At 62.5% G+C, this 14,854-nt stretch overlaps 1 protein-coding gene across 1 annotated transcript; it reads right to left on the bottom strand.

The window, feature by feature from the left end:
• Nucleotides 1-2,714: 2,714 nt before the first annotated feature.
• SUSD2 (sushi domain containing 2) lies at nt 2,715-9,969 on the bottom strand. The gene is made up of 15 exons (XM_040251188.1): nt 9,845-9,969; nt 7,933-8,140; nt 7,606-7,757; nt 7,000-7,167; nt 6,371-6,545; nt 6,034-6,235; nt 5,738-5,823; nt 5,390-5,658; nt 5,175-5,318; nt 4,919-5,077; nt 4,390-4,638; nt 4,006-4,278; nt 3,703-3,879; nt 3,422-3,524; nt 2,715-3,291 (listed from the first exon to the last, which is right to left on the bottom strand). The coding sequence occupies exons 1-15, from the start codon at nt 9,918-9,920 to the stop codon at nt 3,267-3,269; spliced, it is 2,466 nt and encodes an 821-aa protein (XP_040107122.1). The 5' UTR covers nt 9,921-9,969; the 3' UTR covers nt 2,715-3,266.
• Nucleotides 9,970-14,854: the final 4,885 nt, after the last annotated feature.

The following is a 14,854-nucleotide window of genomic DNA, read 5'->3' as shown; positions in this document are numbered from 1 at the left end:
GCTCAGCGGCGCTGAGCGCACGCACGCGGTTGCACCGACATCACCACCCGTCTCGACGGGCGTGCTCTTCCCAAGCTGAAGCCCTGCAGCTATGGGGAGTCCCCTGGTGGTCTAGCGGTTACGATTCAGCGCTTTCACTGCTGGGGCACGGGCCGGGGAACTGGTCAGAAACAGCGGCTCCCTATTTCCTGGGAGATCTCTATTCCACCCTCTGTCTCTGCGCATTGGCCCCGGGGCCCTCACGTACGTGGGACTGTACAGTAGGCGTCCGTTTGTGTCTATTGCGCTCAGCACAACGGCCTCGAGGAGCACCCACCTGCTCTGTAGCAGGTGTGAGAGCTGCCTGCCTTTTCACGGCCCAGCGGTATCCCGTTGTATACAGACATGCGGCACCCATTCACCCATCTATCTGCGGATGGACCCTTAAGCTGCCTCCGCCTTCTGGCTGTCGTGAATAACTCTGCCGCTATGAACACTAGAGGGTCCGTCTGAATGATTTAAAACCTTGTGCGCACAGTGTTTCTCAACACTGGTGACAAACCTAAGGTCATCTTTTTCGCATCTCTGGGCCTGGTGCCTCGTTCACAGGACCGACTGCTGCAACACACAGACCCAAAAGGTGCCACGGCTCACTCGCAGGCACGTTCAGTTTTTGTTCCCAAAGCAGGACTGGACGCGCTGAACAGGTCAGGGCGGGGGCCCCTTCCACACGCTGGGCACCCAGGTTGGCGCGGCTTCTAATCCAGGGGAGCAGGGGAAAGGGCGGGTGGAGGGGTTTGCCTGGGGAGGTGTTAAGGCCCAGCCTGGAAAGTTCCCTACCCGCTTCTGCTGGCAGGCAGTGATGGGACTGCTCCAGGGGCACGGGGCGCTGGAGGTTGCTGAGCCCCTGCTCAAATAAACGGCTTCCGTCCTCTGCCCGGAGGCAGACTCCCTAAGGAAGCGCCACCCACCCCCACGGTGCAGGGCCTGGTCACCCCTTCCTCCCGAGCAGGACAGACCACAGGGACGGGGGTCTCTCAGTAAGGGCATGGCCTGGGGCGGGCACTGGGTCGCCTGGGGCGGGCACTGGTTCACCTGGGGCTCTGTGGGAGGAAGCAGCCTGCCGAGGGGTCCCTGCCCCGACATCAGACGCGAGACCCAGTGGGGAGCCTGGAGGGGATGTGAGTGCTCCTTCCTCGGAGGCTGGGGGTGTCAGGGGCCTTTGCTGCTGAGGCCCACGCCCCCACGTGGCTCCGTGGCCTCCTCCCCTCCCCCGGCACTGGGCTCCGGGGCTGTCATCCCCTGGGGCTACGGTTTGGGGAGGACACCTGTCTGAGGCCAGGGTCCCCACTGCTGATGTTTCCAGGGGCCCTGTGCTCAGCCCTGGGACCCTGCAGCCTCACACAGGCCTGGCCGCACCCCCAAACTCCCTCAGGGCCCCGGGAAAACCTCTGCCAGGTGTTGGGGCTTCCCAGGCTGGCCGGCCCCTGGCACTGGGAAAGCCTGATGTCTGCGGCCAGGGCCACAATGGATCCCTTCTCCTGCCCAGGGTGGGGGTGGGGGTGGCGACTCCCAGGCCCAGAGGGACGGCGTGGGGTGGGGAGCCAGGAGGAGGCCATGCTTCCCTCTCAGGCCTCCGCGGCCGCCCCCATGTTGCTCACCCACAAGTGCCCAGCCTGGCCCTGCCAGGGAGGCGCGGGGCTCGCGCTGGTGGGAGGCCAGCCCTGCCTGACCTCATCCCCAGGAAGGAAAGTACCTGCCCAGGGTCCAAGGGGTGGGCACTCAGCCCCCCTGCCCTGAGCTGGAAGCCAGGGGTGGGGAGGTGCCCGGTGGGGTCTGGAAGGACATGCACTGACTGGGCACCACCCCCGGACCCTCCCCCCTTTGCTGTGTTCCCTCAAACACGCCCCACCACACGCAGCACCCTAGGACCCCCGGCAGGGGCACCTGCTGCCCGCCCCCTCCCCACCCGGGCCTCTCCGCCCAGGACCCTCTGCCAAAGGCAGGGCTGAGGAAGCAGGGAGGTCCGTGCCTTCTGGACCTTGGGTAACCTGTACAACTTCCAAGACTGGCGATTCGAGGCGTCCCCCATCCCACGTGGGCCTGCGTGAGCCTTGGCCGAGGCGGTGACCGCAAGCCTCCTGGGGCACTTGCCCGGCCCTCCCTGGTGGCCTGGGTCCCCAGTAGCGTCCACCTCTGCGATTCTTACCCTCTGCTGCCCCCACGTGGCCACTCTCAGCACGGCCGTGAGAAGGCTGCTCAAGGCGCCCTACCCAGGGCCCCGGGTGTCTCCAGGCTGCTCCCTGCCCCTCGATCCTCTCAGGCAGAGCCACCAGCCCTGGACAGCAGGCACCCACCTCCAACCCACAAGCCCCGGCACTTCCCCGTCTGAGACCTCTAATGGAAACCCAGCACCATCCTACCCAGGACCCCCAGAGCGCCCATTCAGTACCCTCACGAGAGGCCTGGGCCCTACACACTCGCCTCTGGACAGTCCTGGGCAAAGGGCCCAGGGGCCAGGACCAGCTGGGCGTGGTGCTACCACACTGCCTCTGGGGCCGGGCCAGAGCTGGGTGCCCAGCATAGCACCCCATGCACCCTTCCGCTCCCATGATGCGGTCACTGTTCTAGATCCCACTGGGGACAGGCCGGTCACTCGGTGCCGTGCACTGCCCAGGGCGACCACTGGACTCCCGGGAACAAGGCACACCACCACAAGCATCGACACCACTGAGGGGCACCAGAGCTTGTTTTCTGCCCCCGTTCCAGAACACTTAAGAGTTACAAGGCTGGAGCTTAGGAGGGCACTCTCCATGCCCAAGGCTGGACCCAGCCACAGTCTCTGGCAGCCAGCCCCCAGGGCCTGGGAATCAAGGCAGATCGGGGCTCACTGCTGGGTCAGCAGGCTCACCCTGGGGGTCAGGGGCACGGGCACGGGATCCGAGGTACTGGCCTTTGCACATCAGGTGCTGGGATGTCAGGGCTCGGGAGACAGGCCTCGGGATTCAAGGGTACAGAGCCCTGGGCCTGGAGAACTAGGGTTTGCGGTATGCGGGGAACAGAGCCACAGGAGCTCCCCGGTTACAGTTTGGGGTTGGGGCCTTCGGCGACAGAGCAGGGCACTTGGCTTGAAAAGCTCAGGTACCAGGTGTCCGGGTTCCACGTGGCTGGCGCTAGGACCCTGAGTATCCCAGTACTGGGGTGCAGGCTCTTGGAAGTTTGGGGGGCTGGGCTTTGGCCTCGGGGAGGCCCTGTGCATCTTGTACCACTGGCCAAGCGTGCTTCCCTCAGGGTTGCGAACCCCAGACGGCCCTGCAACAGAGTTGTGGTCTAGCGCAGGCACGGCGGTCCCACGTGCATCCCGAGGTGGGGGTGGGGGTGCGGAGGAGGGCCCAGGAGAACCGAGGAGGAGTGGACCGGGCCTGGGAGAGAGGGGTCTCACGTGTTGCTCTTCCGGCGGCGTAGGAGCCAGTAGCCAAGCCCAGCCAGGGCCACGAGCCCCAGGCCTCCAAAGATGATCCCCAGCAGCACCGCGTAGCTCCGTCCTGGAGAGGCGGCGGGCTGTGAGTGCGCCCAGCAACCGGGTGCAGGCGTGCGCACATGCGCGCGTGGGGCGGACTTGGGGCGCGTGGGCGGGGCGAGGCTGACTGGTGGGCGGGGCGAGGCAGTTTGGGTAGGGCAAGGACTAGTGGGCGGGGCTTCTGGTGGGCGGGGTGTTCTCACCTGGCTGGCACGTGGGGGTGGGCCAAGACCAGGTGCCGTCAGCCTGGCAGGTGCTGGCCTCTGCCCCAGCCAGGCTGTAGCCGTTGTTGCAGCGGAAGCGGACGGTGGAGCCCACCAGGTACCTCTCACCCTGCTTGTGTCCATTGGCAGGCGGGGCCAGCCAGCCACAGGACACCACTGGGGCGGGGGTGTGGGGCACAGACAGCAGACCTGAGCTCGCCGCCCGTTGTTACCAGCCTGGGGGGCCGTGCCCCAGCGCCAGGCGCCCTCGCCCTCGCCTCCCCCCGCCCCCGTCACCCTCACCGGGCTGCAGGCTCTGCACGCGAAGCAGGTGCTGCCTGTGGGCCACTCGTGAGGCGTTGCCCACGCTCAGGCTCCCGGTGGCCGCCACGTCGAATTTGCAGAAACTGTCGTCCCCACACAGGTCGGCTGCCGCACTCGCCGGGCTGGGGCTCGCAGAGCTTTCCTCGGGGAAGAGGGGCAGGAAAGTGGGGTCATGCTTAGGCCGTTCCTTGAAGTTTTCCACCAGGAACTTGGAGTCGTAGGTGAGCAGGGAGGAGGTGTTCTGCACGGCCCCTGGGAAGACAGCAGCAGGCCTGGCGGGTGGGAGGGTCTGGGGGCTCCCTGCACCTCCACCGAGCCCTCTCCAGGGCCGTGCCCCCTCCCCTCCTGCCTGTGGCCTCTTACAGTCAGCCCCGAACCGGAACAGTTCTCGAGAACTGGCGTTGGGCAGCAGGACCTCCCCACTGCGCAGGGTGAAGTCGTCGGCCGGGTTGTCGTTGAGTGTCCCGAGGAGGCCCCGTGTGTGGGTCAGGAACTTCTCGGGCAGCAGGACCGCCACACTCAGGAACGGCCCTTGGAGGCTGATCTCCAGGCCGGCCTCTGACGCCAGCTTAACTGACACTCTGTCCCCAGCGGCTACCGACAGGAACATGCCTGGGCACAGGTGGAGGTGGGGTCAGGGTCGCCCCTGTGGGTGCTGTGCTGTGACCCTGCAGCCCCAGGATGCGTGGGCTAGCACCGTGGGCTTCAGGGCCAGGAGGGCGTCCCCAGGGCCCAGCCTGCCTTGACACCCCCCCAGGCCCTGAAAAGAGCTCCCACACCAGGGTCCTGTAAGGGGGAGACTGGCTGTCGGCCCTCATACCCTGACTCCGCCCTGCGTCCCCCTTCCCTTCCTGCTAGGACCCCCAGATGGGGCCCCCACCATCCCACTCACCCTTCAGGTCCATCCAGCGCTGCTCCCCAAAGCTGAGCACCTCCTGGTTCAGCAGCACCTCCAGGACCCCCGCCCCACCCCCCAGCCGGACCTCCACCACGTCTGAGTTGGCCTCCTGGATGGCCACCGCAGTCAGCCCTGTGCCTCGGTCCTGAGAGCCTGGGATGATGGGTGCAAAATGGGGTCCACTGGGCTCAGCTTCCCCCTCCCCAGGGATGACCCTGAGCCACCCAGAGCCCCTGGGGCCTGGCCTCACCCTCGGGCGCCATCCTGGTCTGGGCCCGCGCCTGCACCCGCAAGTCGGTCAGTGTTGCCTCCAGCAGCACGTACTCGCCACGGCCATTGAATGTGAAGTTGGTGCCGTCGAAAGTGACGAAGTGTGGGTCCCCGAAAGCAGAGGCTGGAAAGATCGGAAGGTGAAGTGGGTTGTCCTGACTGCCCTGGGCAGTGCCCGCCCAGCCCAGCACCCACCCAGGCGCGGGGGCCGGTAGCTGCGGCAGTCGCTGGAGGGCCGTCTGTTCATGTAGCGGAAGCACTCAGGTGCCCAGAGGCAGCAGTGGTAGAAGCTGATGACGTCGTAGATCCAGTGGGAGAGGCCGGGCACGCGGGGCGGCACGCGGTAGGGGGGTGAGCCCCAGTCGTGGCCGCGGTCCGGGGTGCTGCCCCCGGTGGAGTCAGCCGTCAGGAGCTGTGTGCCATCCGCCGTGTAGCAGCACTGCTGGCCGGAGTCGTACTTGGGGCTGCCGGCACAGACAGGGTCAGGGCCGCCCTGGGTCCGGCCCCGCCCTCCCCGCGCCCCGCCCTCCATCTCGGGCTCACCTGGCTTGCACCGAGCGCACGCAGTGCACAGCGCCTGGGTGGTAGGTGCACACGCTGCCCTGCTCCAGGTCACAGCCATAGTCTGTCTGCAGAGGGGCTGGCGGCTGTCACCTGCACGGGCTCGGGGCTCTGCCATCCCCTACCCCTCTGGGGTCTCAGACCCTCAGCCTCACCTCCCAGGCCTCCACCTCCCTTCCCTGCGATGCCTCGAGCACCATGGCCCTTGCTGGTGGGGACAGCCGGCCCTAGCCTGCCCCTCGCCCACTCCTGGTCCCTGTCTGGGGCGGGGGGCTCACATGGAAGCGGCCGGAGTCAGCCCGGGCCTGGGCCAGGGTGCAAGGGCAGTCGGGCAGCTCCTCCAGGAACGTGGGCAGCTGGTCCTCCAGCTCCTCCCAGGCCAGGCACTGGTTTCGGGCCCAGGCCACAGGGTCCATCCGGAAGTCATCACCCAGGTGCCAGGCCAGCGCGTGCTCGTTGCTCCAGAGTGCTTGCACATCCCTGTGGGGGACACACGCACCCTCGGGGCTGCCCTCCCTGCCCCAGCCCTGGCCCCGCTCCTGCGCCCCACCCCCACAGTCCACCGTAGGGCAGCAGTCAGGCAGGCCCTGGGCTCGTCCTCCGGGGGGTCCTTACTGCTCCCCTGCGCGGTGTCTGCCGTCCACGATGCGGAGGGAACCCACTTCCCATCTCTGGAAATTCTGCGGGGCAGGTTTTGGCGTGAAGGTGAAGGAACCGGAGTTGTGGATGTTGGTAGCCAAGGAATATAGGTATGACCACGCTGCTGCCCACTCCTGGGAATACGGCTTCCCTGAGAGGGTTGGGGGTGGGAGGAGAAGGCCTCATCAGCCCCGGGGCCTCACCCAGGACCCCCAGGGGCACAGGTGGGGGTGGGTGCCACGGACAGATGGCCCCCACACGAGGGCCTGCCCTGCTGGGGGAGGGAGCCAGGCCCAGGCCTGCTCGCCCTCCAGCAGCTCCGAGAGGATGGCGTGGGGCACATCTTATTTCCAGGACAAGCTGTGTATCCAGGAGCTGCGAGCGTCTGCACCTCCTCCAGCCCCGGGACCCAGGCAGCCACCCCCCACCCACCTCCCTGTGCCACTCCAGCCAGTTGCCGTTTCCTGCCAACACCTTCCGGCTTGAAATCCCCGGCTGGGTTCCCCCCACCTGGAGTCTCCTTTCTCCCGTGTCCGTGAGCTCCAGGTTCCCGGTAGGTCTCAGGGGCTCGACCCCTGCTGCGGAGGGTGCCCTGCCGGCCTCACCTGTCTCCTCGTAGCCCCACAGCTCGATGGTGATGGTGTCCGAGGGCAGGGCCGAGGTGTTCCAGGTCAGGGTGAGGTTGCCCTGCGTGCCAGGAGTGCCGTAGTACTGCCAGCGGGTCTCGTTCACCAGCTGGCTCTTCTCGGAGTCCGACACTTTGCTAGGGTGCACTGGGCAGGGGGCGGGGCGGGGAGGTGAGGGCTGAAGGAAGGCTTGGGGCTCAGGGCGTCCAGGGGAGGAGGTCCGGGGCTCTTTGAGCTGTGGGGACCTCCCAAGGCAGTCCCTCGGGAACCACAGTGCCCTTGTAGTAGGAAAGGTCAGGGGTTGGGAGAGGAGGGGCCCTGATCTTTGCCCCCCGGGCTGGCTCCTCCCCTGCCCTGGCCAGAGCCGACTCCCCCCTAGTCCTCCTCCCTCTGGGCTGGAACCCCCAAGTGGATGCCAGTGGGTGGAGAAAGGAGTCTGGGGAGCCCACACCCAGGGCAGGCCTCCAGAGTGACTGGTTCAACCAGATTATCGCCCGGGAGAGTCCCTGTGAGGGCACTGGGCCCGGGAGGGTGCGGCCTGGTGACCTCCTCCCCTGCCATCCAGCCGTCACCGTCCGGGCTCACCGGAGAGCCAGGTCCCCGAGCGCGGGAAGGAGCGGCCGTTGTCCATGGAGAGTGTGAACGGGATGCGGCCGGACTCGTAGAGCAGGGGAGACACACAGTGCACTCGGCCGGAGGCGTCCACGTAGCCGCGGGTCTGGATGCTCTCCTTAAAGCTGCGAGGGGCGGAGGGGGTGGACAGGCTGGGCCGGCAGGGTCCAGCCCTCTCCGAGGCTCCCAGCCTCCTCCCAGGGAACCTATCGGGCCAGTAGCCCCAGCCCTTGGTCCTGGGGCCCCACCCAGCCCACCAGGGGGTCTGGGCCCCAGCGTGCCCCCTCCGGGGCCTCCCACCTGCAGATCACACTGTCAGTGGGGTTGGACCAGGTGAGATGCTGGACCACAAAGTCCTTGCCTCCCATCATGGAGCCAGAGTAGGGTGAGATCTCCAGGCAGAACTCCCGGACATCCACGCAGCAGCTGGCCAGGCCAAAGCAGGTCGGGTGGCAGGAACATGGCCCACTCTGGTCTCCGCAGCGCTGGGAGCAGCTCCCCTGGGCACCTGGAGGAGAGGGCAAGGAGGGCCGCGTCGTGCAGGGTGCCTGCCTCGCTCTCCCAGGGAGCCCCTTACAAGCAGCCCCAGGAGACAGCTGGCTGGGAACAGCGCTGACCACCGCGAGGACACAGCAAATCCCGCAGGGCTCGGAGTCAGGGGCGGCGGGGCGGGGTGGGGTGGCGGTTAATTCTTATTTCCTTGGCCTGAATGACTGGCTGGAATTGGGGGAGATCTGGGGACATGTGAAATCACTCAGTCGTGTCTGACTCTTTGCAACTGCATGGACTGTGTAGCCCACCAGGCTCCTCCGTCCATGGGGTTTTCCAGGCGAGAGTACTGCAGTGGGTTGCCATTTCCTTCTCCCCTCCCTCCCCGGGCAGACTGACTCTCAGCAACCAAGTCAGTGTGCTTGATGGCCAGGCGTGCCTGACCCCCACCCCTCCCCCACCCCTCCCCCGCCCCGATGTGGGCCGGGGAGCTGCCTCCACTTCCTAAAGCATCAGTGGACCGGAGCCTGGAAAAGGACCTCCCTAGCTCGCCCAGCCTGGGGTCTGGGGATGTGGCTGCTAAGAGTCCCCTTGGAGGCCCACTAGGGGCTGGTGCCAGCTGAACTTGTCCCATCTCTCTGCTGGGCATTGTGGGCTTGCCCACCACGGGTTAAGCCCTGAAGGGAGCCCACCCCACCCTCAGGGGAGAAGGTGAGGGGTGCTCCCCTCCTTTTAGGGGACAGTTCCAGCAGAGGACTCAGCCAGGCCAGGAGAGGGGACAGGGCAGTTTGGTGGGGTGTGCTGTGGGGAGCCGTCCCGCTGGGGCTGGCCTGGCCACGCGGCTTGGAGGGTGGAGACCGGGGGACGCTGCAGGCCCCTGTCCCATCTGGCCCGTCCCAGCCTCCCCCACCCCCACCCCAGGGCTGGTCAAGGGCCAAGCCTGGGCCTGAGCCACCACTGCAGCCCTGCCTCTCGCAGTGCAGGGCCTGGCACTCAGGAGCGCCAATAAATATTTATTGACCGAGGCTGTGATGGCCTGAGGGGTGGAGCAGGAGGCTGAGTGAAGCTCTAAGTAAGACAAGCGGCAGGGGGATGTCGGTGCTTCCTAGGATGGGAAGCTGGCCGGGAGGGGGCTGGGGAACGGGTGAAAACCAGCCTGGCCTGGCCCGGCGGGGGTCAGGGGCCTGGCTCCGGAGCGCAGGGCCTTTCCCAGAACTTGCTCGGGCTCAGCCCCCCTGAGAGGGACCCACGGTCCTGCCTCCAGCCGGCCAGGGGGCCCAGTAGGGCTGAGGGCTCCTCCATCAAGGCTCAGGTCTCTGTCCAAGGGCTTGGCTGCGCTCACCCTCCCCGGCGACCTCCCTCCCGGCCCGTGACCGCCTTCCGGCTCCCAGCTAGCTTAGAGTAGGCATAGCCCAGAACACCCCCACCCCAATCCCGACCAGCAGCCCCTTGGCCCTGGGCTCCCCAGAATTTCTTCTTCCTCTTAGCACCCTCCAGGATGGACATGAATCTGAGCAAACTCCAGGAGATGCTGAAGGACGCGGAAGCCTGGCACGCTGCCGCGCATGGGGTCGCAGTCAGACACGACCGAGCGACTGAACGCATCAGCCCCCAGTGTGGTCACAGACCGCCAGACGGATGGGCAGGAGTCTGAGCCCAGGGAGGTTCTGCGCTGGGTCTCACTGCAGCGGGCAGACAGGGGGACGGCAGGGCGGGGGCATACCTGCTGCAGGCCGGAGGCCCGGGCCGGGGACAGTCGCCAGCAGCAGCAGGGCCCAGGGCAGCAGGGACGGCTTCATGGTGCGGCCCGCGTCTGCAGACGGCGCGGCAGGGGACGGAGGTGGCGGGTCAAATATTCCCCAAGCCCGGCCCCGCCCCGCGCTGCCGCCCCGCCGCCCCGCCCCGCCCCTCCCCGCCCCGCCCGGTCCCCTCTCAAAGTCCACAGGTGCCCGAAGCGCCAGCAGAGCTCAAGCTGCCCCGTTAGCACATTCCTGGCCCTCCGGCCCCTGACCCAGGGGAGGGGACCGGCATCCTGAAGCCGGACGTCCGGGGGCGGCCTCTCAGACCCCGGATCCCAGTCCCCACCCCCCGCCCCCAGGCCTGCTCCGCAGGGCCGCGCTCTCGCCTGGGAAGGGATGATGCTGCGGCGGGCAGAAGGCGCGGTGGTCCCTGCCATCCCGGGATTCCAGCCCCTGGGGGGCCTGGGGCCACGGGCCTCGCACCTCCGCTGCCCCACCGGGAGCTGGGCTCCCCACGTCCTCCCCACAGCCGGGTGGGGTGCGGGAACTGGCACCTTCCTGCTGGTGCCTGCCTGCGGCCTGCTGTGTAGGCGCTGGGGGACGGCCCCCGCTGGGCGAGGTCGGAGATGCCCCCGGTGGGCGGAGGGGAAGGAAGGGGGGAGGCGGCGGGCCCGGGAGCCCCCGGCAGGTGAACCCTGGGGGCGGGGTGTGGGGCTGAGGCCCGGACCCTGGTCTCCTCTCCGCTCGGCTCGCTGGGCTGCTGGCGGGGGTTCCGGGAAGAAACGGGGTCATCTGTGCTCTCCTGCGGCGCCTCTGCCCAGAGCTGGGGGCCAAATAGGAGCCGCCCAGCCCCGCCAGCCCCCGCCCTGTCACTCTGCGTTTGCATAATCTCTTCCTTGTTCCACACTTCTCTTCTGTTTATGCAGGTGTGGAAACTGAGGCCCAGACCGGGAGAGGCAGCCAGGCCCCTGGGAGAGGTGGTTTCCGGGAGCCTCCACGGCCAGGGTAGGCGGGGAGGACCCAGGTCGGAGACTCACTCGGGCCCTGCCACCTGGGCCAGGTCTAGATAACCGAAGGGGACAGGGCCTTGGACCTCTTAGGGAATTGAAGCTAGCGGGGGGGCCCTGGGCTGTGAGAGGCCTCGGGGCCCTGGGGGGTCAGCCAGCCTGGTTCCCTGGTCACTGCCTGCCCCCCCCACCGCCCCCCCCCCACCGCAGTGATCCAGAGAGCCTGCAGGGGTGGGGGAGGGGGGTGTAGACACAACTGCTAAGCAGATGCTGGGCACCCAGAGCACTTCTGGGGCCAGCTGCCCCGGGAGTGGTCCTCTGGTCCCCAAGCCAGCCTGGGGGGCTGGTACTGGGACTTGCTCCAGAGCCCTGAGTATGGCTTAGGGAGCACGGACTTGAGAAAATGCACAGCGTGAGAGTTAAGTTTTATTTGGGGCAAAATAAAAAGGCAGAGGAACCAGAGATCAAATTGCCAACATCCACTGGATCATGCAAAAAGCAAGAGAGTTCCAGAAAAACATCTATTTCTGCCTTATTGACTATGCCAAGCCTTTGACTGTGTGGATCACAATAAACTGTGGAAAATTCTGAAAGAGATGGGAATACTAGACCACCTGACCTGCCTTGGAAATCTGTATGCAGGTCAGGAAGCAACAGTTAGAACTGGACATGGAACAACAGACGACTGGTTCCAAATAGGAATAGGAGTCCATCAAGGCTGTATATTGTCACCCTGCTTGTTTAACTTATATGCAGAGTACATCGTGAGAAATGCTGGGCTGGAAGAAACACAAGCTGGAATCAAGATTGCCGGGAGAAATATCAATAACCTCAGATATGCAGATGACACCACCCTTATGGCAGAAAGTGAAGAGGAACTAAAAAGTCTCTTGATGAAAGTGAAAGAGGAGAGTGAAAAGTTGGCCTAAAGCTCAACATTCAGAAAATGAAGATCATGGCATCCAGTCCCGTCACTTCATGGGAAATAGATGGGGAAACAGTGGAAACAGTGTCAGACTTTATTTTGGGGGGCTCCAAAATCACTGCAGCCATGAAATTAAAAGACGCTTACTCCTTGGAAGAAAAGTTATGACCAACCTAGATAGCATATTCAAAAGCAGAGACATTACTAGCTAAGGTCTGTCTAGTCAAGGCTATGGTTTTTCCTGTGGTCATGTATGGATGTGAGATTGGACTGTGAAGAAGGCAGAGCGCCAAAGAATTGATGCTTTTCAACTGTAGTGTTGGAGAAGACTCTTGAGAGTCCCTTGGACTGCAAGGAGCTCCAACCAGTCCATCCTAAAGGAGATCCGTCCTCCATATTCACTGGAAGGACTGATGCTGAAGCTAAAGCTCCAATACTTTGGCCACCTGATGGGAAGAGCCATTGGAAATGACCCTGATGCTGGGAAAGATTGAAGGCAGGAGGAGAAGGGGGCGACAGAGGATGGGATGGCTGGATGGCATCACCGACTCGATAGATGTGAGTCTGAGCAAACTCTGGTGAAGAAGGGATTCATAGGGCCTGGACTCCATCTGAGGCCTGTTCATGCTGATGGTGCTCGGCCACCTTTCCAATGGACTCTGAACTCTGTGTTTAGTGCCTCTGAAAACAACAACAGAAGGATAAGACCTCCTCCAGGCAGGGAACCTTGAAGATCTTATGTAGGATACTCATCGCCTAAGAGAAAACACACACTAATCACCCTTTCCTCCAGACAGGCCATAACATTTTCTGCATCCATCGGAGTGTAACCTCGGGTTTCTTGATTATCGGCTAATTGAGCACATGAGCACAGAGCACGTGAGTGATGGGGTTCTTGGGATTGCATTTTCCTTGGTTTATGTCATTCTCAAGGAATTTGGGGTGGTGGGTTCAGACACGTACACATGGGGTATAAAAGATTTTCACAAATGCTGGTCGGGGTCCTTGGCTAAGAGGAGACTCGGCCTTGGGCCCGCCGGTGTAATAAATGGCACTCCACCATCTGCACTGTCCTTCTGAGGGAGTTTGTTTCCCGGAACGTGTGGCTGCACCACTGGGAGATGGTGAAGGACAGGGAGGCCTGGCGTGCTGCAGTCCACGGGGTCGCCAAGAGTCGGACACGATGGAGCCAGGGAACGACAACAGAGGCCTGCAGCCCAGGAGACAGCAGCTCGCACAGCTCAGAGACTGCTCCACAGCAGCAGCGGGGAGGCCACTGTATGTGTGACTTTGAGGAAGGGTAGGCTCGTGCAGTCAAGAACGTATTTTTACAGAGGTTTTTACTAGTCCCGTGAAGCCTTTGCTGGTCACAAGGAAGAGTCGTCACCATGAAGGGTTTTAGAGCTTTTCTAGATATGAGGAGGTATAAAAACTGGGCTTATAAAGTCAGCTCCTGAGAATCCCTAACTCTCTGCAGACCTGTCCTGCCGGTCTCCTGGAGCGCAGAGGGCCTGGTTCCTGCGCTCCACCCTGAACTCCTTCAGTGGGTGTTGGAGGTCAGCTGCTGCCGGGGCGCATGGCTTAATCCTCGTGGAGGCAGATGCGAGCACACTCGGCGAGGGCCACTTTGTAGTAGGTAGGGCCCTCATGGCGATAAAGTTGACCATATTTTGGGAGGCATTTCGCAGGCACTTTGTGACCATTTTGTCCCACTTTGCTAGAAAGGCTCATTCCTGGGTGGGCTGTTACTGGACTAAGTCTATCGCCAATGACCAGAGGTCTCTGGACCAGCTGTCTCAGTGTGTGAAGGTCCAGGAAACCCCCCGCCTGTGCTATCTTCCCATGTCTAGAGTTACACTATCACAGTCACCGACTGCATACGGAACCATACATTTGGTCAACGGCTTCAAGTCAGCTAGTCGTCATTATTTTTGCTGGGGGTTCAGTCGCACGTTTGGTAATATTAACACAAGAGATAATTACCTTGTAGAACAGGCAAAGGACAACTAACAGAGCTGGCAGCATTTTACAGTCACAAGTGAGAATTAAGCCAGGACCTTCCATTGGGTGTAGCCCCGTGTACTGTCAGGCCATCTGACAGAGTACGGCCCTTTATCATTCATTAGCATCAGGCTCCCAGCCCAGCTTCCTAGAGTTACCAGGCTGGCTATGCTTAGTATAACTTAACTGCTTCCAAGATAAAGGAGGCCCTAAACCCGAAATGACCGCAGCCTGGTTGTTTCATCCCTTGACTAAATTTGCTTGTTGCTCCGATTGAGCTTGAGTGACTTAGAGGAAGATTCATATTATGGCTGGGGTCAGAGCAGGCATTGGCCAGCTGAGAGGATCCCACCTAGTGATATCAAGAGTAGCCCACAGAGGACTGAATTTCTTTCTTCTAGAAAAAATTTCTAAGGGTCATCCGATTAGAGCCTTGGAGTAGAGAAACCCACCAAGGTAACCCAGAAGTACTGGACACAGGTGATCGGCCCCAAGCCAGTACTTGGGTTGATTTTTTTAAAACTAGCACAGGATCATGTTCAAGATAGAAAAACGTTTGATTTATATGCAAAGGTCTAAGAAGTCAAGACAACACTATAAATGATCATACAAGTCAGGTCCAGCGTCTTGGGTAAGCTGTCCACCTGCGCTGCCATCTTCTTTTCATCCTGGTCTAAGAGTAATTTTCTCTGTTTGAGCATCCTTTTGAGGTGCGTTTGACATCAGCAGTCCTGTCTATAGACCAGTCCGCTGCAAGGACCTATAGAAGAGGGAAGTAATCCAAGGGTCAATTTCCCCTCATTTTCACTGCACATGAGCTAGTTAAGCGTAACTCATCGAAAGCCCTTCCCCCCAGGTTGGAGACAGTCCTTTCTGGTGTACATAATCCCCTGTTTGGAGGTTGTGGGAATTGAGATTACTGAGATAAACTTCAGAAATAAAATTTAGAATGTCCTTTTAATGATTCAATTAACTTTCCATTAATACAGCATAACAGCAAGGAAGTTATCTGAGAAGTGAGTCAGTAACTACAGACCTCTGTTAACAAAACTGGGATTTAA

Source organism: Oryx dammah, unplaced genomic scaffold (genome assembly GCF_014754425.2).
Source record: "Oryx dammah isolate SB20612 unplaced genomic scaffold, SCBI_Odam_1.1 HiC_scaffold_12, whole genome shotgun sequence".
Lineage (NCBI taxonomy): Eukaryota > Metazoa > Chordata > Mammalia > Artiodactyla > Bovidae > Oryx > Oryx dammah.
Note: the sequence above shows the minus strand (reverse complement) of the source record. Positions and strands in the feature narration are given on the sequence as shown.